The sequence below is a fragment of the Scleropages formosus genome, chromosome 20 (assembly GCF_900964775.1).
Source record: "Scleropages formosus chromosome 20, fSclFor1.1, whole genome shotgun sequence".
Lineage (NCBI taxonomy): Eukaryota > Metazoa > Chordata > Actinopteri > Osteoglossiformes > Osteoglossidae > Scleropages > Scleropages formosus.
Window position 1 is genome coordinate 22,947,509 of NC_041825.1, and position 25,519 is coordinate 22,973,027.

General features: G+C 46.4%; 1 protein-coding gene across 1 annotated transcript; it reads right to left on the reverse strand.

Annotated features, from left to right (window-relative positions):
• Positions 1-2,659: 2,659 nt before the first annotated feature.
• On the reverse strand, positions 2,660-24,327 carry LOC108939808 (sterol regulatory element-binding protein 2-like). The gene is made up of 19 exons (XM_018761429.2): positions 24,042-24,327; positions 20,647-21,120; positions 20,330-20,454; positions 19,944-20,096; positions 18,169-18,429; positions 17,963-18,077; positions 17,515-17,666; positions 17,202-17,418; positions 16,862-17,037; positions 15,710-15,959; positions 13,509-13,678; positions 9,057-9,228; positions 8,687-8,810; positions 8,493-8,596; positions 7,391-7,526; positions 7,131-7,302; positions 5,841-6,017; positions 5,396-5,501; positions 2,660-3,794 (listed from the first exon to the last, which is right to left on the reverse strand). The coding sequence occupies exons 1-19, from the start codon at positions 24,133-24,135 to the stop codon at positions 3,577-3,579; spliced, it is 3,396 nt and encodes a 1,131-aa protein (XP_018616945.2). The 5' UTR covers positions 24,136-24,327; the 3' UTR covers positions 2,660-3,576.
• Between the last annotated feature and the right edge of the window lie 1,192 nt (positions 24,328-25,519).

A 25,519-nucleotide genomic window follows, 5' to 3' on the forward strand; every position in this document is an offset into this window, starting at 1 on the left:
AACCCATGGTGATTGAAATAAATTTATTATTGTATGAACTAAAATACTTGAAATCTACATAAAAAGAGCAGAACGCAAAAATGTATAATATGACATGTAATGATAATCATAAACATAGAATCTAGAAACCTGAAACAACAGAACTATTCTACAATTTGAGTATTCATATGTCTGTGTGTATGTGTGTCCTTGAATAAGCAAATGAATACAGATAAGTCTCAGTATAATATCTGTCACTTAATATTAAACCAATCCTAAATTACTATTAGATTACTTATATATTCATATATATTCTTATAACACTTTGAATGTTATGGAAAGCAAAGATTGTTTTAGGTTTATTTTCAAACAAAATGGTTGTCTGCATGATGTTATCTTAATCTTGGGGAGAATTATAGCCTATGTTTTGCTATAATTTCAGCTGTAGATAACGTGAGAACACCTGATTGTGCAAACTGACACGTAGCACCATTAGAACTGTTAAATTCTGTTTGTTTTGATGTGCGTTCGTGACCAGTTCGTGGGTAATTTAAAACGGGATGAATGGGTGTGAATTTGGATTTTGGCTGGGTTAGCCTACATGCCACGATCAAAATAATATCGTTTTGGCGTCTACTGTTGCCACGCAACGACGAAAGTCATGCTGCAGCCAGGCTGAGTGAGAGTGACCATGTGTGCACAAATTATTTGCAAACTCGCTCATTCTCATGTTACATGTTAATTGGAGCAATCACCTTAGGCTACTTCATTTACTCTATTTTCTAACTCAGTAGCAATGTAACCCGTTGTAGAATCACTGCTGTCTTGTTATGAATGAATGGAATTATTCACGTCAGACAATGCGGAGTGATAAATAGCAGTGAACGTTCGGACTAGGGATGTCCTGGGATTTTACTATAGTGCTGTTCATAGGCTACATGTTCTATAGTGAGAGAGGCGGGCAAAGGTAACCTGATGTAACTGTCCTGACAGGTGACTCACCAGAACCATTGGCTCAGGAGCAGCTGCTGCTGTCTCTCCCTCATCAGGCTCAAGATTAGGGCTACTGCTGCCTGCAGTTGCACTGCTGCTGGCAACACTATTGCCAAACATCTCTTGTTATTTTTTTGCATTTTGTAGCGTCACTCTCTAAGGACTTCACTTTTTTTCTTTTAGCTTCTCCCAACCGCCTTTATCTTTAAGTTTTTTGCTTGCCATCATGAGCCCACTCTCCTTTGCGTCAGTTTTGGTTTATTATAAGCAAAAAAAGATCGCATTAGCGCCCCCTTTTGTCGGCTGTCAACGTCACTTAATCTGACACTTTTTCTTTGATGATGAACCAGCCAGGCCGACGGCCGTCGGACGGACGGCCGTTCTGGACTTCTCCAGAAAGTCCAGGTGGCCAGTCCGCCCCTGGGTGTAGCCCTGCCCCATGCAACTGCTCACACTGTGTATTTCTCTCATTTCTTTTCATTTTTTCCTCCTAAAATTGGAGGAAATTCGTTGTTCAAGTGCTGACAGGACCACCCAATAAGGAACCTTTGCGAAGACACAGCCTTGACTGAGAGCCACATTTAATTTTTGTTGTCCTGAATAGTTAAATAGTTGTGTCTTGCATAAACTGAGTCACGATAATTTTACGTGCTTGAGTATACAAACTTAAAATATCAGTAAAAAGCATCAACTGTGAGTGAACACGGTAATAACAATATAATTATAATTTTATAGTGTACAGTGTCATTTTAGTACTAAGTCTGTATTATAGAAAATTGTTTATGTTCCTGGATATTTCTGACTGTCTGCTGAATCTATACTTAAGTTTTTGAGGTTTAGGAGCAGACCTGTGGTTAGACTCATTTCCATTCTGGCTGGGAATGAAAAATAAATTTAACAAGGCTGGAATTCACAAGATAATCTTTGCAACAGTTGTGTACACAGGAGGCCAGTTTGTAATCGTATACAAACTCAAGTATGTTTATATCTGGCTGCATCCCTTGTATATGTTTCAAAAAGTAGTCTTTATTGAAAACCACACTTCATTCAGAAGTTCATTGTTTCTCGAAATGAAGCTCTATTGATATGGACAGCATTTCTGCATTCTATATTATTCTCAAGATTCTTCATTACAGGAACATTTATTTTCATTTTAATTTCATATAAATATATTTCAGATTTGTAACTGAAGCAATGTGCATAAAATTTAAGGAAAATATGGTTGTTTCTTGAACTCAGTGGAGTTGGTTTCATAGTACAGCTGTTTTATACTGTTATTGGTTTAGGTCTACATTTACATCAACATTGTAAGTCTAAATTTATATCAATATTGTCTATGACAGCTTTGCTAAAAACAACGATAAAGACAAACCATGTTATCAGGTGTCTGCTGTATCATTTTATTTATTTAAAAAGTAACACCAGAGAAGGTAAGACAAAACGGAAATAGCTATGGAACTTGACAACTTAATTCTGTACCTTTGAAATCATTATAATTCTGTCAATAGGTAACTAATACAGGGCCAAAACCAGACAGGCAAACAACCCAACAACCAACGTGATAAAATAACACCAAAATAGCACCCTTATTTTTGGTTCAGATAGACCACTGACTGCCAGGTCAATGACTTGACTTGTTAGCATTTTTGTACAAATTGTTTCTTTCAATGAATGGCAAAACACTGACTTGTATTATAGAAAAATCCATTTATTTCTCAACCGAGATCAAGTTCAAAGCTTGTCTCATACCAACCCAATAAAAAGGACAACAAATCAGAATAATTTCTCTTGGTATTCTTCATGATTATGGTAATAATAAAAGATTCTACTAAAGTATTATTGCTCCCTCTTCACAATATATAAGTATTCCACTTTATACATCATAACCCTAAACACCCTTTAGTTGAGTGTGGATTCAGAGGCTATCAGTGAGTCTTGGTATCTCCTCTAAAAGAGCACAACTAAGACTAAGGCCAAAGTAGAAAAAAGTTTAATCTAGATGTGCTTTTGCACTCTTGGCTCTTTCACTGTTCTGTGATTGCAAATTGGAAGGCCTTACGTTAAAGTTCAGCTTTACAGTCGAATATTCCTCCAGTATACACAAGTTTGACATGTAGAATTACATAAAATGAAACATGTTGGGCTAGAAAGATCTGTCTACAGTATGTAATGCATTGTGTGGTACACAGTATACGATACAAATCAGTGAAACAAGTTATTGCATTTGCACATTGCTTCAACCAAAATTAGTAGTTCTGTATGGATTGTTGCCAAGGAGCTGTACTGCATCACACCTGGTCACCTCATTCAAAATTTTATGAAAAAATGTTCTGATGGTCATAACATCCAAGAGTCAGATGTGGTAGTCCGAGCCATGTTTGGTCAGTGCAACTCAAGAGTCTTAAGAAAACTCTTCAGAAGTCCTCAGAAGAATGACTTTTGGTGGGCACCCAACATCCGCACTCCCCACCCTATCCCCCACCACACCTAATATTTGGCATGTACAGACACGCTTGCAAGTTCACAGGACTATGCGCAGGGTTAGTGATAAAAGGGGGCTTTTGAGGGTGTGATTGAGCATGTGGACACAGTGAGTGGGCCTCCTCAGGAGGCAGCGATGCTGGTGCCTCCTCCTAGCCGTAGTAGGATCTGCTGGCAGTCCTGCAGCGAGCGCCGGTCACCCACACGCTCAAGCATATGCCGGGCCTCAGCCAGCAAGAGCATGCACTGCCCTGGAGGAATTAACAGGGGCAGGGGTAGGTGGCGGCAGGCCAGCAAGATAGCATGGGCCCTCTCCCGCTCTCCCAGTGCTCCATCAGCCTCTGTCACGGACAAAAATCACAGAATAGGGAAGGACATGGGGTCAATAGAGGTATACTATACACTGCTGAGAAAAATTATTGCCGCATTTCCAATTTTCTCTGTTTTTGTAGAGGACATTAAATTTGACCAGATCTTTTTATCAGTTCTAGTAGCGAATGAATGGAGCGCAAGAAAGAAAAAGTGACACCAGTACTGTCTTCATGCCATTTCTTTGGTGTGGAAGTCAATGCTTCCTGTAGAAAATTTCACATCACTACTTTAGCCAACTCCACCAAGCAAACTGGTTTAGCAGAGCAACATTTGCAGGTTTTTGAGCAAAAAACTGCTGTTTTCAAATTACATTCAAGTCAGAACTTTGAGTAGGCCATTCCATAACTTTCATTTTCTTCCAGCCATTCTGGTGTTGATTTGCTTGTTTGTATGTTTAGGATCATTATATTACTGTATAACTCAGCTGTGTTTCACCTTCAACTCATGGACTGATAGACTAACATTCTGCTTTAGAATATTCTGTTACAGAGGGGAATTAATGTTTCCTTCAACAACAGCAAGGTATTCAGGTCCTGCGGTACCAAAACATCCCCAGACTATTACACTGTCACCACCATGTTTGACTGCTGGCAGAAGGATCTTACTGTAAAATGCAGTATTTGGTTTCTTCCAGATGCAACAGGGCCCATGTTGTGGACAAAATTGTTATTTATCTATCAGTCTACATAACTTTGTTTCTTAAGTTTTGAGACATTCAGGTGCTTTTTAGCAAACTGTGGATAACTTTCATGTTCTTTTTCATGAGCTGTGACTTCCACTCCACTTTCTCTAGGAGGTCTTTAGAAATCTTATTCAAGTGTGGCATGATGTCCCCCTGTTTTGCCAAGTTTTGCTGGTAAGGGTTTACAACAGGAGACAATTATACTGGACATGGCTGGAACAAATCAAGATATTCAGATAACTGACTCAAATTACACAATTACTTTTCACACCTATGACTACACGATTCATTATCTCCCACTCCAAGGAAATGACATAAAAACAATATAACGGTTGTTTTCGATTTCCTTTTAGGCTGCATTCATATACTACTAAAACTTACAAAAATGTATTCCAAAAAGCTTCAAAAGCAGAGAAAATACGAAAGGAGGTAAAAATTTTTTCACAGCATTGTATGTGTAGTTCTTGTCAAAGACACTCCACATTTCTCCATTATAGACAACTTTATCAAGTGCTGGTACTGACTCTTTCCATGCACTCCGGGAGACGTGGAAACGGGATTTGGACTTGTCTTTTAATGACCATGAAGTGACACAGTATATGTGCTAAAATCTTCCCTACCTGCCCCTCTCCCAGCAGTCAGGAACAAAACTTCAAGCTCAGCAACAAAACCTACCTCACTCCAGTGCCTATTCATTGATCTCTGTTCATACAGTCAATTTAAAAAAACCAAAGACACTTCAGAGGTGTACTGCCTTCTGTGCTCTTTATAATAAAACCAGTTCAAGGTTACAGAGATTAACACACCAGTAGGGAGTTATGCATTTTTCCTACTGTACCTATACAGCTGGTGTCAATCGAAACATGTTCATAGTTTGCTGACACTCACTGGAATGGTTTTGAGTCTGACGTCTCAGAGCGTGCTCTAACATCTGGTGAGTACGGGTAGGAGAAGCCCCTGCCATTATCCTCACTGTGGTCTTGTGCAGGAACAGCTGTAGGAAAGAAGCAGAGCCAGACATGCTCCATAGGTTTGAGTGACTGACTGGTTGGTTGGTTTACTGACTGACCAGTTTACTGGATACTTAATTGACTGACTGACTCAAGTTTAATAAATATTTTCCTCGACACAGTACAGTGCAATTAACCATATCGGGAGAGTAATGTGATTGATTAAAATATCAATTCTGCCAGTGGAGTCACCGCCTATACTTTTGACATCTATTTATAATTAAGTGGTTGTTTGTTGAAGTTTTACCTCATCAGCTTCAGTTACAGTTATAATAACAGTAGTTAACATTAGTGACAAGTGTAATGGTAGAGCAACAGCCCACCTTATCTTGAGCTGTCTTGTAGCTCTGACCCAGTCTCCGAAGGGAGCTGAGGTCCCCCTGAAAGCCAGCCAGCTGTGAGCCGGACGCATGGCCCATCTCACCCCAGGGGCCATTGCCTCGCTGCCACATCATGGTCCTGAGAGTCAGCAAGGAGTCACATGCCAGGAACTCCACCCCCTGAGTTGGAACAGAAGCAGGAACTAATGCTAGTGTGATGACACATGTTAGAAAAGGGCTCAGATATACACACATAGCTCTAGGATCACTAGTGTTGGGAGAGTAGAGGTATGCAAAGATTTGGAAGTCCTCTGTATTACACTGCAGATGCATTACACCAGGTCACAAAATTGTGCAGCGCAATTACAATCCTCCAGCACACTACAGGCTGTTTTCTCACTGTCCCATGCAGTGAAGGTGTGTAAGCTAATTTATGCAAGTAAATGACTGTGCTGGAGTAGGTGTTTGCGTGAAAGAGGACAGTCTATAACAACATTATTATAATATTAATATTTGAAAATGGCCCTAAAAATACACGCACACAGCAAAGCCTAACCCAGCAACACAGGGCATAAGGCTGGAGGGGGAGGGAACACACCCAGGATAGGACACCAGTCCATTGCAAGGCACCCCAGCTGGGACTCAAACCCCAGACCTGCCAGAGAGCAGGCACAGGCAAAACCCACTGCACCACCGCGCCCCCTCACCCTAAACACACAAACAGTCTGAACCGCTTGTCCCATATGGGGTCGCAGGGAGCCAGAGCCTAACCCGGCAACACCTGGAAGGGGAGGGGACACACCCAGGACGGGACGCCAGTCCATCGCAAGGGACCCCAAGTGGGACTCAAACCCCAGACCCACCGGAGAGCAGGCACAGGCCAAACCCATTGGACCACTCGGCCCCCTTGCCCTAAAAATAGTACTCCATATTTATACATGTAAATAAATTATTCTAAATTGCCCTTAGTGTGTGAATGTGTGAATGAACAAGTGTGTGAGATTGCCCTGAAATAAACTGGTCTCCAACCAGGGTGTACCCTTCCTCACGCCGTGTTCTTCTGGGACAGGTTCCAGACCACCGTGAATGAATGAAACAATGGGGTTCGACGAATAATTTCATATATTCGAAAGCTGTGCGTTTAAATAATGCAAATAGCAACAAATGCCAGAATGCAAAGCGTCACTTCAAGGCAAGTATGTTCCTCTTCAGTATCAATCTGTATCAATGTGCCTTCTGGCTGGAAAGGCATACATATCTGACACATTGTTGTTTCTGCGGCACGCCATTTACCTTGCTGAGTAAGCTGCCAGCCCTAGGTCTGTGCACTGAAATGCTGGTATGCAGATATCTGCTGGCCCGGTCACAGCGGGACAAACACTCAAGTGTTGCCTCATTCTTCTGTGTAGACAGACTGAGCTGCACCGCCTTGCACAGCTGATACATGGCCTTGGGCAGAGGGTGGCTGAAACACAAAAAGAATGGTCCATTGGACCTAGGGGAGCCTCAATGGTGGCCCGAGCGAGAGTACCAGCTAGCAAATACGGACTGACCCAAGCGTGTTCAGGGCTCTTGGCATTCGCTCTGCATCGGTGAGCAGCAGCATCACGGCAGCATCGTCATCACCCTGCAGCCAAAGGATGACTGCCTTCAGGACCAGCGTCCACCACTGGCACACAGGGTCACCCACTGAGCAGACCAGGAGCAGAAATGTCACATAAAGTGCAGAAGGGAGTGTCACATGAAATATAGCAAGGTAGGAAAAACCAGGTTTTGAGGCTGTGAGTATAAAGCTCTATCCAAAGAGTTTCCTGCAGAAACAAGGAAACTGGTAATAAATCGATACTGGCCCGATGCAAAGCGACTCTAGGCTGGACATCGCAGTCATACTTGTGACTCATTTACAACCGTTTGATCATTTTACCTTGCAGCTAAGACTAACTAGTTTACATCAGCAGTGTCTAAATGGAGTAGCTGGTAGTGTAGTGGGTACAGCTGTTGTCTTTGGACACAAAGGTCATAGGTTTGAATGTCACCTCCAGCTGTAATACCCTTGAGCAAGATACTTAGCCTAAATTGCTCCAGCAAAATTACTGAGCTGTATAACTAGGTAAATACTTGTACTCTTGTTGCTCTGGGGAAGAGTGTGATCTAAATGAATAAATTCTGCCTAAACTCTCATACAGTTGGCATCCAAAATCAATTAAATACATTTTCAGTGTCTCAAACACTCAGAACAGACCCATTTCCCCCAATCAAGTCCATAAACTTGCACTTTTTAAAAAATTGTAGTCTACCAGTTCAATATACATATTAGATATATATCTAATACACATATACAATCGTGTCTCCATCTGTGTCTCTCCACCTTTTGGCACCTCTTTGGTTTACTCTGAGCTTACGTCGCTTTGGAGAAAAGGGACACCTGGTAGTATAGTGATTACAGCCATTCCCTTTGGATCACAGGTTTGATCCCCACCTCCTGCTATAGCACCCTTGAGTGAGGTACTTACTCTAAATTGCTCCAGTAAAATTACCCAGCTGTATAAATAGGTAAATCATTGTAACCTTAACGTTGCAAGTTGCTTTGGAGAAAAGCGTCAGCTAAATGAGTAAATGTAAAAGCATCCACCATTGTGAATCAGATTTCAGTACCTATTGCTGGGGTGAGAGAAGAGGGGAAGGAAGGAGTGTTTGCTGGTGTTTCTGCTGTGCAGCTGTTCAACAGCTGTAGGAATTCCAGAGCGCCAGAGGTTTCCCTTAAAGAAATGGAAACAATGGTGAGTGAGCACCTGCGGCCGGTGCCGATGGGCCGTTCGGCACGTTAAATCCAGGAGAGTCTGTTGTACCCGGTACTGTAGCGCCGCGCATCGGCAGCTGCTTTGGCCTCACGGAGGGGTCTGCAGAGCGACTGCACTGCCCTCTCCAGCAGCTTCTCACAGAAACGCCGGTGTAGCTGGACGATGGGGTTCGCTGAGCAAGGAAACAGGGAGAGATCAGCAGTGTGCAGAGCACCCTCTACAGTGCATGTGGAAGAGCAGTTAAGTAAGAGGCCTCAGGATGGGCACTGCTGTGTTAGTAGTGAACAGAGTTCTTCGAACATAATCAAAATTCCAGATCGAGTGACCTACATGCATGCGAGGAACAAGTGAGCTTGGCCTGAACACACAGGTATGAGAAGACAGGTTTGAAAATTAGGTTTTTTCACACTACACATACCTGGGTCTCTCTGAGAAGTGTACATCTCCTCCAGGTTAGCTGACTTCACAGACCAGTCACAGTGCAGAAAGAACTCCTGTCCCAAAGGCATGAAGAGCCAGCGCAGCCAGTCAGGGAGTGGTCTGGAGTTGCAGAGGCAGGCCACATTGTGCGCACAGCTTAGCAGGTAACCCTACGTAAAACAGGAAGGCAAAAGAAGGAAGAGTAGTCAGAATCGTGAGGTTTCTCACAGGCACTGCAAGGGAAACGAAAACAAATACCTGCATGGGACAGAAGAGAGAGCAAAGCAACACTCAAATGTCCCACATCCCTGGGACCTGTTGCACAACAGCTGGGAAGCCATCAAGTTCAAGTTCAAGTAGTTTTTGTTGTCATTCCTCTATACAGCTTGTGTACAGTGGAACAAAATGTAATTTCTTCGGAGACCATGGTGCAACACAGAACAGGGCACAAGACAATAAATAAATACACAGGACAGGACATGGACGTGGGTATGGCTGCGAGCTGTAGGCAGTTGTGGAGTACTGTAGTGCTGAGTTAATTGTTCTACGGAGCCAGGTGAGCGTTGGGAGGCAGCTGGGTGTTGAGTAGTCTGACTGCCTCAAGGAAGAAACTGTTGCAGAGTCTGCTGGTGGTGGCGCGGTGGTGGAGTCGATGGTGGGAAGAGGAACTTCGATGATCTTTTCAGCTGTTCTCACAACTCGCTGTAGGGTCTTGCAGTTGGAGACTGTGCAGTTCCCGTACCACACGGTGAGACAGCTGGTCAGGACACTCTCTATCGTCCCCCTGTAGAAAGTAGTGAAGATGTGGGGGGGGTTGGCTCTCTTCAGCCTCCATAAGAAATAGAGGTGCTGCTGGGCCTTCTTGGCTAGGCAGGTGGTGTTGAGAGTCCAGAAGAGGTCCCCCATCATGTGCACACCAAGAAACTTGGAGCTTCTGACTCTCTTCACAGTTGTTCCATTGATGTGCAGTGGTGAGTGGTCTACTTGGGTCCTCCTGAAGTCAACAATTATCTGTTTAGTCTAATCAACATTTAGAGATAGATTGTTGTCTTTATACCATTCTGCGAGCTGGTTCACCTCCTCTCTGTATGTTGACTCATCATTGTTGCTGATGAGGCCCACAACTGTAGTGTCGTCAGCAAACTTGATGATATGATTTGAACTGCACTTTGCAGTATAGTCATGAGTCGGTAGGGTAAACAGCAGTGGATTGAGCACACAGCCCTGGGGAGCACTGGTGTTCAGTGTGGTGGTGCTGGAGGTGGAGTTGCCGATCCTAATGAACTGGGGTCTCCCAGTCAAAAAGTTCAGGATCCAGTTGCAGAGAGAGGTGATCAGACCCAGCAGGCTCAGCTTAGTTATCAATTTCTGAAGGATGATTGTGTTGAATGCTGAACTGAAGTCAATGAACAGCATCCTTACACAGTTGTCCTTTTTGTCCAGATGGGTCAGAGAAAGGTGGACGGTAGCAGATATGGCATCTTCTGTTGAACGATTGAGACGGTAGGCATACTGGAATGGGTCCAGTGTGGTTGGAAGACTGCTCTTTATGTGTTTCATGACTAGCCGCTTGAAGCACTTCATGATGTTTGGCATGAGTGCAAACGGTCGGTAGTCATTCAGACAGGACACCGATGATTTCTTTGGTACAGGGATGACTGTGGTCATCTTGAAGCACACAGGGACAACTGTCTGGCTCAGGGAAATGTTGAAGATATCCATGAAGACATTTGCAAGCTGAAAAGCACATTTCCTGAGTGCCCAGCCAGGTATGTTGTCAGGATCTGCAGCTTTCTGTGGGTTGACTCTGGAAAGAGTCTTCCTGACATCTGCTGCAGACAGACAAAGCACCTGGTTGGTGGGAGTTGGGGTGGCCTTACCTGCTGGCATGTTGTTCTGTGCTTCAAACCGTGCGTAGAAATCATTCAACGCGTCTGGGAGCGAGGCGTCACCATCACACACAAGTGATGTAGCTTTGTAGTCTGTGATAGCCTGAATGCCTTGCCACATGTCCTTGGAGTTTAGAAAATGACGGTGGATTCTTCCTGCGCAGTTGCGCTTCGCCTCTCTGATAGCCCGGGACAGATTGGCCCTTGCTCTGCGGTACACTGCCTTGTCACCAGACCTGAAGGCAGCGTCCCCAGTTTTCAGCAGTGAGCGCCCCTCGGCAGTCATCCACGGCTTCTAGCTTGCATGTGTGGTGATGGTCTTGAAGGAAGTCACATCATCTATGCGCTTGCTGATGTAGCCAGTCACTGATTCTGCGTATTCCTCCAAGTCTGTGATGTTATGGTATGTAGCAGCCTCTCTGATCATATTCCAGTCTGTGTGTTCAAAGCAGTCCTGAAGTGCTGAGAGAGCTCCCTCAGACCAGGTTCTCACCTGTTTCAGGGCTGGTTTGGCATGTTTCAGGAGTGGTCTGTATGCTGGGATTAGCATAACAGTGATTTGGTCCAAGTCGCCGAGGTGGGGGCGGGGTGCAGCCTTGTAGGCACCAGGAATGTTTGTGTAAACAAGGTCTAAAGTGTTTGTACCACGGGTTGCGAGATCAACATGCTGGTGGAATTTTGGCAAAACTGATTTCAGACTGGCGTGGTTAAAGTCCCCAGCGACAATGAAAAATCCGTCGGGATGTGCTGTCTGTAAGTTGCCGATAGCCCCGTAGAGTTCACTTAGCGCTTCCCTTGCATTAGCGCCAGGTGGAATGTACACCGCGACAATGAGCACAGCGGTAAACTCTCCACCAGCAATGAACAATAGCTAGAGACCACAAGAGCATTTCCGCACCATTCACTGTTTGTGTAAACACACAGACCACCACCTCGAGTCTTACCAGACAGTGATGCTATCCTGTCGGCGCGATGCGCAGTTAGCCCGGCTAGCTGAATGGCTGCGTCAGGAGTGCTGTCGTTGAGCCATATTTCCGTGAAGATGAGAACACAGCAGTCTCTGACTTCATGCTGGGTAGTTAGCTGTAGTCTGAGGAAGTCTAGTTTATTGTCGAGAGAGCGAACATTGGAGAGGAGAATGGATGGTAGAGCCGGGTGGCTAGGGTTAGCCTTTAGCCTAGCACGAATGCCGGCTCGCTTACCGCGCTTCCGCTGCCTCACGCACCATTTCCGGCACCCTCTATCCTGGCCTGCGGCATCAGGCAATCCCGCGGTCCTAGGGCCTGGTGCAAGTAGCACCCCGAGGTCACGTACCTCTTCCCGAAGCCCATCGGTCATTCCTCCCTGAGCTTTGTTTTCCAACGTTCAGCAGAAGTTGGCGATGAGAGGTATGTGCACCAGTGCTTCCGATGCACATCTCGATAAGAGTTTCCCCAAATGGTGTAGATAATACGAAACATGAGACATGATGCCTCATCTCCTGGTCACAATTATTCACTGAATGCCTCGAGAAAAAACCAGTGCCCAGTGCCAGTGCCCAACATTTAAGAAACACAAGACGAGATGTTACACCCCATCCGTGTATTGCAACGGCTGTACACAAGGACCCAGTCCAATGGACCTCGCCATGAAGCCACAGAGGAAAACATCCAGCATTGCAATCATACAGTATATCTCCACGACTTGAGACCAAGAACCTTAACGTCCTTCCCTAACCACCACAACCACAGGGTACCAACATGGGTATTTCATTGAGCTTGTCAAGTGGGCACCTCCCTTTGTCGGTGTTTTGTTGAATTAGGTGCACGTCACCTCCGGAAGGCTCAACCCCCCTCCGCACACACGTTAGATGCCCTTGACCCTCAAGAAATACTGCAACACCAAACTCAACTACCCCAATTAAACCGCATCTCCATAAATACCATGAAACGCACCGCCTTCACAAACTCAAACCCTCCCAGAAAACACCATACCTTCATACATGCCAACAAAAGCTGCAAATGCACCACTCAAGAAACTTAAACCAACAACAATCTACAAGTCACGTAGGCTTCCGCAGCCGTTGTCATTAGACTGGAATTTTGCATCTTCCAGAGTAGACCGCGTTGTTGGTGGTGTCCCCGGCTGGTACAGCCCCTCAAGGGAGTCTACACGCTGACAATAGGACCCCTGACTACTTACGACCCCGCCCTCCGGCAGATACACGATCCAATCGCACCCCTCGCTGACTACAGCCCCGCCCACCAACCACTATAAATAACCGAATTCCTCAATCAACCTAACAGACTACATCATCAATGATCCGTGAAGACAACGGCTAACGGTTTACGATGCAGAACCCTGAGGATGTTTCCAACATAGGAAACGAAACGTTGGGATTAGTCTCTATGACAACGCGGTCTACTCCGATAGATGCTAAATTCCAGTCTAACAATCTACAACACAAGAATGACTCCCAACATTGTTTTAAAGTGATCAAAATCTCATTATACCCGTGTCTGGGGAAAGACGTCCCAAATGCAGCCTACGTGTGAGGATAACGGATGCTTTAACGCACTCACCGGCAAAAAGGAGAGGTGGTGTCCCAGCACAACCCTGAGTGCAAGAGCCGCGGTCACGTAGATCTCAACCTGCTCGCTGCGAGACACCTTCCCCTGGGCACTCTCGCTGAGGTTCACTGCGCTGAGGGACACGGAGAGACCCCACAGGGAGCTGCGCTTCGGGAGCTTGCCTGCACGGCACAGAGTTGCGTGTGTGTCGACAGAGAGACGGACGGGGGGAGTCCATCAGAAAACGAGACACACAGACAACATTAATTACCTACAATAAGACACTCAGCTCTGGAGTTCAGCCAGAGTTTAGTTCACATCCTTCACATGAACTAGGAGAAGACAAGTACACCAAAGCCTGCGGTCATCTAAGGGCCAGAGGGGTTCAGTAATCAATAGCAATGTGTTATACTACCCATTGAAAGTGTTAATTAAATACTTGGATGGACTGGCGTTCCGTCCTGGGTGTGTCCCCTCCCCCTCCAGCCTTAAGCCCTGTGTTGCCAGGTTAGGCTCCGGCTCCCCGCGACCCCATATGGGAGAAGCGGTTTCAGACAATGCGCGTGCGTGTGTGCATGCATGCGTGTGTGTGTACAGGAAGGGGTGGGGCGGTGGCACAGCAGGTGAGCCCTGCTCTTTAGTGGGTCTGGGGTTCGAGTCCTGCATGGGGTGCCTTGTGATGGACTGGCATCCCATCCTGGGTGTGTCCCCTCCCCCTCCAGCCCTGCGCCCTGTGTTGCCGGGTTAGGCTCCGGTTCCTGCTCGGGACAAGTGGCTTCAGACAATGTGTGTGTGTTCTATACAGGTGGTCCTAAATTTATGACTGGGTTCACAAATCCACTTATACTGTATTATACAGTATAAACCATAAGGATATATAAACAATTAACATGTATTCATTGAGCTAACACTCTTCTCCAAAACAACTTACAATGTTAATCTACTTTACAATTAATTACCCATTTTATACAACTAAGTAATTTTACTGGAAGAATTTCAGAGTAAGAACCTTGCTCAAAGGTACTGCAGCCAAAGGTGAGATTTTTTTCAACCTGTGACCTTTGAGTTCAAAGGCAGCAGTACTAACCCCTATAACCACTATGGTATCAGCTGTGCCCATACATTGCCCTGTTGTATGGGTTGTAATATTTGCATTAATTTCACACATTATTCACGTTAAAATAATATTAATATAGACTAATAATATCAATACAACGTAGAACTGGGGGGGTGCGGTGGCCCAGTGGGTTTGGCTGAGTCCTGCTCTGTGGTGGGTCTAGGGTTCGAGTCCTGCTTGGGGTGCCTTGCGATGGACTGGCATCCTGTCCTGGGTGTGTCCCCTCCGGCCTTACGCCCTGTGTTGCCGGGTTAGGCTCCAGCTCGCCGCGACCCCGCTTGGGATAAGCGGTTGTAGACATTGTGTGAGTGTCTGTAGTGTTACATTTTCATGGACACTCACTTTTTCACTTGATAGCTGTTTTAAATAAGAAGTAACTTGAAGGGAATCACAAAGTTTTGTAAATAAAGTGCAGTCACTTATGGACACGCTGACTGAGTCAATAAGAAGTACGGGTGCGCGGCGGGAGGGCGGCCAACTAGCATTATCACTCAGCAAAAGAGCTGTCACTCTTCTACTTCAGGAATGAACATCGGGAGACGAAAATAAAATAATAAATTGAATGAAATGAAAGGAGGGCAGGGGGGACGGTGGCGCAGCGGGCTTGGCCTGTGCCTGCTCTCTGGTGGGTCTGGAGTTCGAGTCCTGCTTGGGGTGCCTTGTGGCAGCCTGGCATCCTGTCCTGGGTGTGTCCCCTCCCCCTCCAGCCTCGCGCCCTGTGCTGCTGGACTAGGCTCCAGTTTGCTGTGACCCTGGTTAGAGCGAGCAGCTTCAGTCCGTGTGTCTGTATGTGTGTGGATGAAATGACCTTTATTAGTCTGGACGGTCATAAGTTCATTTGCTGTTACTCGAGGACCACCTGTATAGTTCATCACAGAATGATCTGGGGACACAAATACAGCTGTTGCCAATAGGTTTGTTTACAATGACAGAGGAGGGGGGGCTTCCCTACAGAGAGTCATAGAGATGGCCTTTGGGAACACACGTGCTGCTAAGCAATACATTAAATTATTCGTTAAAGAAAAGTATTTAGACTGCCTAAACATCTGCTTAGTCAGCCAGGTAAACAAATCTACCCCACACCTGAGCACCGCACCTGTGAGCTGGAATTGGCTCAATCTGTGATACACCAGGGCCGCGTCACGGGAGCTGGTCTGCGACTGCTCCCATTCCTGCCTCCCGCCGGTGCGGCGAACGAGCCAGCGCAGGGGGGCAGGCCAGAACAGGCAGTACCGAATCAGGTTCCAGCACAGAGAGCATGCCAGGTCAACACAGGTGGCTGGAAGAGCCCTGGAGAGCAGCGACAGGCATGTCTGTAAGCTGGCGTCCGCAGCCGCGTAGTCAGCCTGCAACAAAGAGACACATCTGTGTTTTATACGAGTTTACCGTACCACAGTACAACACCTTTTATATCTAGCATATAGTCTATGTATAACATTGTAAGTCGCTTTGGCGAAAAGCATCATATAAATTAATAAATGTAAATGTAAGTGCACACACACTTCCCGTAAACAAAGGTGTTTGCACATGGCACGGTGGTACAGCGAGTAGTGCTGCTGTCTCGCAGCGCCTGGGTGGTGAGAGAGGACGTGGGTTTGAGTCCCCGTTCAGTCTGTGTGGAATCTGCATGTTCTCCCCGTATCTGCGGTCTGTTTCCTTTAAGTGCTCTGGTTTCCTCCCGCAATCCAAAGACATGCTGTTCAGGTGGATTTGTGACTTTAAAATTAATTACCCATAGTGTGTGAGTGACAGAGGGAGTGTGTTCCACTGATGTATGGATGAGTGGCCCATTGTAAGTAGTGTATCTAGCAGTGTAAGTCACCACGGTGAATAAGGTGTGTGGGGTGATAGTAACACTACAGAGAGTTCATTGGAAGTCGCTTTGGAGAAAAGCGTCTGCTAAATGAAATAACGTGAACATAGGTGGAAAGAAGAGGTATTTGTAAAATACCAAGGAAAATCCATCAGTCCATCCATTACCAATAACTGTTGGTCCGATATGCAGGGTTGCAGTAGTCCAGGGCCTGTCCTGCAAGCATAGGGTGTAAAGCAGGGTACACCCTGGACATGATGGTTCATTACAGGGCAATCGGACACACTCATTCACACAGTGAGGACAATTCAGAGCTACCAATCCACCTAAAACACATATCTTTGGATGATGGGAGGAAACCCGCATGGACACGGAGGGAACGTGCAAACTCCAAACAGGCCAGGCTGGATTCGATCCCTTTGCCCTTCCACCTACTCTGTACAGGTGAAGGTCAGCCTGCTTGCGGTGTCTCCAGAAGCAGACAGACTTTGGCGAATGCAGCGGGGTGACGGGTTCCCAGAGGTAGAGCACGTGGACACAGCCGCACACGGCCCCAACGCCGCTCAGCAGCCACATACACACCCACGGCAGCAGGTGCCAGAGCCAGGCAGCTGGAAAGGAAACAATCAGTACCAACAAGAACCAATATTTCATATATATATATTCCACCGTTTCCTCAGCATGGAAGTTTCTGAGCCCTGAGCTAGAATATAGAATCTAATAACAGTGCCACTGAATGAGAGCTTCTTTCTCAGTGGGGAGGACAGCAGCTCACCAAAGCTCTGGGTTCGAATATGCAGGCCAAGTACAGTTCTGGAGGGCCCGTGACCACCATCTAGCGAGGGCCAGGCTATCGCACCCTGCTCCCCAAGCCCCAGGAGCGAGGGGATGGGATTGAGCGAGAGGCAGAGGAAGGTGAAGGCACAGAGGAGCAGGCGCGAACGGTCCATCACTCCCAGGGATGAGGAGAGAGAGTCTGGATCACCCCGCGTCTTGGGAACAGGGGACAGAAGCGGTGCAGTGACACGTCCGTCATTACCATGTTTTTTTTGTATGCATGTGGACAGGAGTGCTGGGCAGTAGCTCACCAGCTCACCCTTTAGCAGGGGGCTCTCTGGCTCAGAGTCCACGCAGTAGGGGTGGAACTGGTGCGGGGGGCTCGAACCCGAGTCGGAGGCTGGAGGAGACATCAGGAACCCCTCTGGTTTTGTTTCCATGTCTTTAATCAGATGTACAGACTCTGAGAGAGCGATTTAAAGAGAAACTCAGTAGCGGCATTACCAGTTACCGTAAGTGTTTCACCGTAGGGCTTGGTGAACACTGGCACACACAGTAGAGATTCATTTATTCATTCGTTCATCCATTAATGACAACAGCTTGTCCAGTGCAGGGTCCTGGTGGTCCGGAGCCTATCCCGGAAACCATAGGGTGCAAGGTGCAGTATACCCATCTCAGAGCAACCACGCACACTCATTCAGTCACACACACACACAAGCTCTTTGGGGCTCAGGGAAGATGAAACAAAACTAAACTCACTGTTCTTCCATTTGGCCATCTTGAGAACCAGATTCTCTTGGCGCAATTTACGGTTGGCCCGCTGCAGGTGCTTAATGTGGTCGATGGCCTTCCGCAGCACTCCGGACTTGTGGATCTGAACGGTGGAAGTCGACTGGCTAAGATACCATGGAAATGCTCCATACCTGAAAGCCCTCCCGCTACGCACCCCAACCATCAGCACTCACCTTGGCATCATTTCCCATAACCAGGTCTCTAAGCTCCACGATTTTGTCGTTGATCGACGAACGGTACCTCTTCTCAATGACGTTGTGGGAGGATCTTCTCTCGCCCTCCTTCATGACCACCAGCCCACCTCCGTGGTCTTGTCCTGACACGACAACCCCCCCGCTATGACAGGTTACTGATGGTAGATGCTGGACTGGCACCTTGTCCCCGTCTCCCACCACGACTGGTAGTGTGGTAAGAATGTTGCCACCCACCAGAGTCTGAATGCATGACAGGGAGAAAAAAGGATTCATGATTATCTGAATATGAGATAATAAATTTACATTTATTCATTTAGCAGACACTTTTGTCCAAAGCAACGTACATCTCAGCAAAAGTACAATTTATACATTAATTAATACATCAGACTGGCACAGTTAAATCAACTATGATGTGAGCTCATTTTAATAGCAAAGCACACACACACACACACACACACACACACACTTTCTGAACCGCTTGTCCCATACGGGGTCACGGGGAACCGGAGCCTAACCCGGCAATACAGGGCATAAGGCCGGAGGGGGAGGGGACACACCCTGGACGGGACGCCAGTCCGTCGCAAGGCACCCCAAGCGGGACTCGAACCCCAGACCCACTGGAGAGCAGGACCCGGTCCAACCCACTGCGCCACCGCACCCCCCAATAGCAAAGCATCCAGCTGTTAATTTTTCAGAAATTAAGTTTCCAAAAATTTATTTCATGCTTTAGTCTGTCCAAGGGGGGCGCGGTGGCGCAGTGGATTTGACCGGTTCCTGCTCTCCGGGGGGGTCTGGGGTTCGAGTCCCATTTGGGGTGCCTTGCGACGGATTGGCATCCCATCCGGGGTGTGTCCCCTCCCCCTCCAGCCTTACGCCCTGTGTTGCCGGGTTAGGCGCCGGCTCCCCGCAACCCCGCATGGGACAAGTGGTTTCAGACTGTGTGTGTGTGTGTGTGTGTAGTCTGTGCATTTTTCTGTTTGCTTATTTAGTTGATGTCTTGATCCAAAATGACTAATCTTACATTCAGTGGCTGGCGGCATAGTGGTTTGTGCTGTTGCCTCTTGACCTAAAGGTCACAGTTTTAATTCCCCCTTTTGGCTGTAGTACACTTGAGCAATGTAATTACCCTACATTGCTCCAGTACAGTTACCCAGCTGTATTAATGGGTAAATAATTGTAATGCAGCTTAAAGCAGCCCTGTAAGTTGCTTTAGAGAAAAGCATCAGCTAAATGAATACATGTAAATGTGAAGTCACTAAAAATGGAAATAAAGCGCAAGAGCGAAACAGAGGGAGCAGTCAGTGTGACACTGCGGTACAGGAACGTGGAAATGCTGTAAAGTGTTCACTTAGGTATGACTGCCCATTGAAATACTGCGGGGTGGTGCAGTGGGTTGGACCGGGTCCTGCTCTTCAGTGGGTCTGCGGTTCGAGTCCCGCTTGGGGTGCCTTGCGACGGACTGGCGTCCCGTCCTGGGTGTGTCCCCTCCCCCTCTGGCCTTACGCCCTCTGTTACCGGGTAGGCTCCGGTTCCCCGTGACCCCGTATGGGACAAGCGGTTCTGAAAATGTGTGTGTGTGTGTGTGTGTGTGTGTGTGTGTGTGTGTGTGTGTGTGTGTGTGAAATACTGCAGACTGTTACCCTGTGACGCCAACCGGACTGTATGTTCGATTGTGCGGTGTTGTCTCTCACGCCTACTGCCTTGATCGCTCCGTAGGACAAGAGCAAAGGAGATAAGGACACAGGGTGACTCACTGGAACCTGCAGGGCAGTGGTGTGAATGGGCGTGGTCAGGGTGGTGATACCAGGTGGGTTCTGCACAGTGGACAAAACCTGCGTCCCATCGGGTTTCAAAGCCGTCAGGACCAGAGGATCCGTTTTTATTATCTGGGGCTGGTGCAGCAAGACCTGCAGAAAGTACCGGAAAGAGGCTGTAGTAATGAGCAGTCCTCCACTGCAGTGGGTTTTCAACTGGTTTTGTGGAGCTGTGACACGTAAAGAAAAGCGAGAATATAGTGATCCGTTCCGTGATTTTTTTTTTTTTGTCCCTTACTAGGGTCACGAATCCACATCTGCGTGATACAGTTCTCGATAGAACAATGCACATCATGTACAGGAATACTGCATGTAGAGCGGAAGACCTGCTGCACTGGTTGGGTCACTGTTTGTATTGTGGGCGGAGCTTGCGCCAGGACCCCGTGATGCTGGAAGGCGATTGGTTGGACCGGTGGCGTTGTCACAATGTTCTGAACCTGTGGTTGGAGAACTTTCGAAGAAAAAGAGAATCGACAACAAAGGAGACAACACATTAACATACTGTTTTAACGATTGTGTAGTGGTGTTCAACGGAAACCGACAGTGCAAAAAATCCATTTTTTTTGTCATCCAAAGACGTTTGAAGACCAGCTGGGTGCAAATTCGCCAATGAAGTGAATACGCTGACCCGTGTTTCGCTCACCTTGAAAGCCAGCGCTGGGGCTCTGATGGTACAAGACAGAGTTCTGTATAAAGTGGGCCTGGGAGCCACGGCTCAGGCTGGAAGCAAACATCATGGTCTGGGCTTGCGCCTGGGCGTGAACCGACAAGGGCTGCGTCTGAACGGGAAAGCTCTGGGTTTGAACCGGGACGCCGTGGCTCTGGAGAGGGATGGTCTTGATCTGCTGCGGCTGAACGGGCAGGATGGGCTGAGGCCGTGGCTGAAGCATGGCAGGGGGGCGGGGCTTGGGGTGTTTTGCAGGTACAGCCCGGACAGGTGTCTGGGGAGGCGAGATGAGGAGGCACTGCGGCCTGGGGACGGGGAAGGTGGACTGGAGAACAGCGGGACTTGGGGCTTCGGCGTCCGCTCCACCATTCCGAAGGGACCCGCCAGGGCAGTGATCCTCAAACATGGCTGGAAAATCTCCTGCTTGGCTGCTGACAAATTGCAGCATTTCTAAAGAGGAGACAGACACCACAGCGGTCATTGAAGCTGAAGAGGTTTTTCGAGGTTTTACCAAAATGCAGTGGCCCCGACCCCCATGTGAACAAAAATATTTTTACTCACGTCGGTGTGTAGCACTGTAACTAGATCTGCATGTGTACAAACAACTGCAATATAAGCACTATAGACTCACGCTTATCTCATGGATTTCTTTAGTCAACTGATGATTGCTTTGTACTGGAAATATTTCACTAGTCCAGTCCAAATTTTAGTGTTGATTTTAGTTTCATAGCAACTTTGTTACAACGCCAAGCCCACGTGTGAAGAACACGTGTTCCGTGTCCGAGCCATACACGAACCAATTGCTGTAAATATGACAGGTCCACATCATTTAAAGCTTTGGTCAGCAAACATTTATCTGCCACCCGAAGCACTTGCTATCACAAAAAATATCTGAGAAATCCACAGACGGATCATGTTTACATATTCGACACCTCCATATCACTGACAGTTTAACTGCCTTCCTGATGTGATATTCAGAAGAACAAACTGATCCTCACTGGCATAAAATAATAAAAATGCACGCCTTTCAAAGGACAGCCTCGTTGCCAACGTTCAGTGATCTTGACAAAAATAAGTCTCTGCGGTACCACTAAGAGAACCACACAGTTTAGTCTCCAGCTGAGACAGGATCACTGCAAAGAAACTGGGAAAGATGAGATTTCTGTAGGACCCTGAAATTATTCAAGTGCATATTGCATAGTGATGTGGGAGATAAATTTATACCAAAACTGCTTGTCCAGCACAGGGTCATGGTCCAGAGCCTATTTTAGAAGCATTGGGAGTGAGGTATAGATCAATCCCCAACTGAAGCCACAGCCCAGGAGCTGTGAGGCACCAGCACTACCTGGTGCACCACTGTGCCACCCGGAAAATATATTATTTAACATATTCATACAAATCATTAAATATCAGTTTATTATATTATTTCCAGAAGGGGGTGCGGTGGCGCAGTGGGTTGGACCGGGTCCTGCTCTCTAGCGGGTCTGGGGTTCGAGTCCCGCTTGGGGTGTCTTGCGACGGACTGGCGTCCCGTCCTGGGTGTGTCCCCTCCCCGTGTTGCCGGGTTAGGCTCTGGCTCCCTGCAACCCCGTATGGGACAAGTGGTTTCAGACGGTGTGTATGTGTATTATTTCCCAGGCAATGGGAATTCTTCGATGGCTTTTTAAATGGAAGGAGGCCAAGGTGAAAGTACAATGGGAGTGAATGGTTCTTAATAGCTGCCCTGTCTTTCTTCTTTGCAGCTTTTCAAAATTAGTCCTATCGTTAATCTGTACGTACAGTACCATCTGTCAACAATTTTATCTAGGTGTTCAGTGTTCCAGTAACATCCTTTACAGACTTCACTTCAAGGTTGCCAAGGTCTGTTCCAGCAGATTTGCACAACTTCTCCGAAAAGATACCGCTAGTTTGCTTCATCTTTGAAAATGTATATTTTCCTACAAATATTAACACGGTAAAAGCCTCTTCGTGCGCACCGCTGGGGTGTAGCTGTCAACTATACTGTACACGCCAACAAATCCCTCAGTTTACTTTCCATTCCCATGTGTTAATTGAACAGATGCTTTTCTCCGAGGTGCAGTTATACGACGGGATGCAGACGCTCAGGGATCGCCGACTGGCCTTGACACCCAGCGCTGACTTTGATCTCTTAACCTCGACTCGTGCCAGTTATTGCAGTTCTATCAAAGCGACACAGTACTTTTCACAGAGGTAAACCCGCAGCAATAAAATCAGCAGCTTTAAGCTCACAGGCTCGAGCAGAGGAGGGAGAGGGGTTTCCACAAAAATTAGGAAACTGAGTATCATTTGTTGCAGAAAACTTTGTGAACGATCACTGGATTTGCTGGTGAATGATAGAGGCAGGAATAGTATTTCAGCAGGGAAGAACGCATGGCGGGTTATGTAACCGTAATGCAGTGCCAGCGGGGATGGACAAGCAGTCCAGCAGTAATGCAGCAGTTAATGAGCTCGGCAGGCGAAATTCAGCGAACTTTCCTGCCATCGGCACTCCGAGGCTGCACTTCACACACCTGAGCTGCAGGTTTTTCTTCTTGGGTGAGGAAACTAAGAGTAAACTTTTTTTTTTTTTTTTTTTTTAAAATACAGCACACATAAAAGTCATCCTGGCCATGTACAGGAGAAAATAAAAACTTTTCAAAAACTTTTCAAAGTACACCCCATTGCTCACAGAATAAGTTCAGTATATTATTTATATGTCCCGTTCCTCTGTCACCAGTCGATGGGAGCAATGGAGTTCCATCCGGTGAAATTCCACACTGATGACACACCAATTCACAGTTTGAAAAGAAATATCCCATGTCAGTGTGCTAAAAGGACAACAGTTTCAGATTAATCTACCTTGAACAAACCACAGTATTTAGTAAACCACATGGATCCGACAGCATTCATAATAAAGATTTAAAACAAGTGATGATAAAGGATCTTTTTTTTTCTTTTTTAAGTTTTTAACAGACTTCTTACTTACCTACTGGGACAAATACCAAAAGCAAACAGCACATCAGCGTAAAAAATTAAGCCACCTTTTTTAAATCATATGTAATACATCGAGATACTTATTACTTCTTGTACAGATCATTCAGTGTGTAAACTAAACATACACAGCAGCTGAAACTCTTAGCATTTCCAAGAGGATCCTCACTGCTTTTTGTAGCAGTATGTTTCAGCATCCACACTTGCTAGATAAAGGCTATATAGTAACAATAGAGCAAGAACACACAAGCCCCAAACCCACATTTTTAAGCATCAAAGAGTTGAGCAACTTTGCAAATTTGCCGCATTGAACGAGCACGAGTGACGTGTCTCTGATCACTCGGCGTGACAGCTCACGGCATGGAACACACAACACTCACCATCAATATCCCCCAGAGAAAACTCATCTCCGAGCTCTGCTAAGGTGCGATCCACGCTCTCCGCGGATGACAAGTGATTCCTACCATCATCCATGCCGATCACTTAACCCCGGGACACACAGAGGCTCTGGACAGCGTCAGCGAGAGAGAAGCACACGCTCACTCACTGAGTCTGGCTCTGGGGGGCACCTGTGTCACGTGTGTTTTCACAAACAAAGTGTGCGTGTGCAGTATGAAGCACATTGCCAAGGGCTTCGAAGAGGCGCCGGACAGTGCCGCAGGTTCCATTGACACTTAGACGTTGTTTCTACACCTGTGACGTAATTCACAAAGAGCGCGTGGAGAGCAGCGAGTCTGCCGATTGGCCAGAAGCCCCCCGTTGTTGTCATGAGCCCAGGTACCGCTGGCCAATCAGAACGAGCCTAGCGGCGTGGTCTGACAGCACGTCATTGATCAGAAGTTTATAGGAGTGTTTTGCGGTACGACCAAGATATTAAAGTATTCATGACAGAAAAAGTTTTATCTGTGGCAGTTCGCGACCATTTTGCTGGTTCAAGTTACAAGTCAGCTGGACAGCCTGGTACTGTAGTGGTTAGAGCTGCTACCTTTGCCAAACCAAAGGCTTTGGACCTGGTCGCAGGTTTAATTCCCACCTTCAGCTGTAGTACCTTTGAGCAAGGTATTTACCCTAAATTACTCACATTGTAAGTCACTTAGGACAAGAGTATCAGCTTAATGAATAAATGTAAGTCAAAAAAAGACTTTGGTTGCTTAATTAACGCTGCACGGAGCGCGGTTGTGAGCTATGACGTCACTTCCGCAGTGACGACGTCAACGTAAAAGTGCGTTTTAGTAGTGCGTTATTATTCGCAAGTAGCTGTTTATTCACAAATACCACACAAAGTTTGGTCTTATTTTGTTACTGTTAATCTGCAGCCTTTTGTTTAATTTTTCTGATTTTTCTCATGTGTGGTGTTATGATTTAGTGATGTTATGATTTGCTTTCCTCTGCACTGAAAGTACATCCCGCTACAAATTAAAAAAAAAAAATAATAAAAAATCCTTTGGTGTTTCTTTTAAATATAATTCAAAAATCGAACGTTACATTATAGTTTTCCGCTTGCTCTTGGCTATTTTTGTTTATTTGGCATCAGTGTGCCAACAGTAGTGAGTGCAGTTTGTGTTATGAAATCTGTTCCACAAGTGCACAAATCTTTGTTTTTCTTTCCTTGAAATACGGCCTGAAATGGGTTTGTACTCTTGCGAAAACTGGCGGTCAGTCAGCTTTCATGAGCTCCTGTGTCACCATCTTCAGAGGAAAACCTGAGATTTATAAGCTGTGGGGTTTTTAAAAATCCCGTCACTTATCTGATGTCTCGATTTTGTGCTTACAGCATGAAGATTGCTGTTCTGGTAAATAATTCAGGGATACAAGCCTTGGACAGAGGGCTGTTGTTAGAGAGGTGTCCTGGATTTAT

What these genes read in the sequence shown, in the direction of transcription:
- LOC108939808 (XM_018761429.2), bottom strand. Translation starts at nt 24,135, where the DNA reads ATGGATGATGGTAGGAATCACTTGTCATCCGCGGAGAGCGTGGATCGC. An exon ending in CCCTGCTAAAGGGTGAGCTG is followed by an intron (nt 17,419 to 17,514) that starts GTGAGCTACTGC and finishes CCTGTTCCCAAG; the next exon opens with ACGCGGGGTGATCCAGACTC. An exon ending in CTGACCTTCACCTGTACAGA is followed by an intron (nt 15,960 to 16,861) that starts GTAGGTGGAAGG and finishes TCTTTGTTGCAG; the next exon opens with GCTGACTACGCGGCTGCGGA.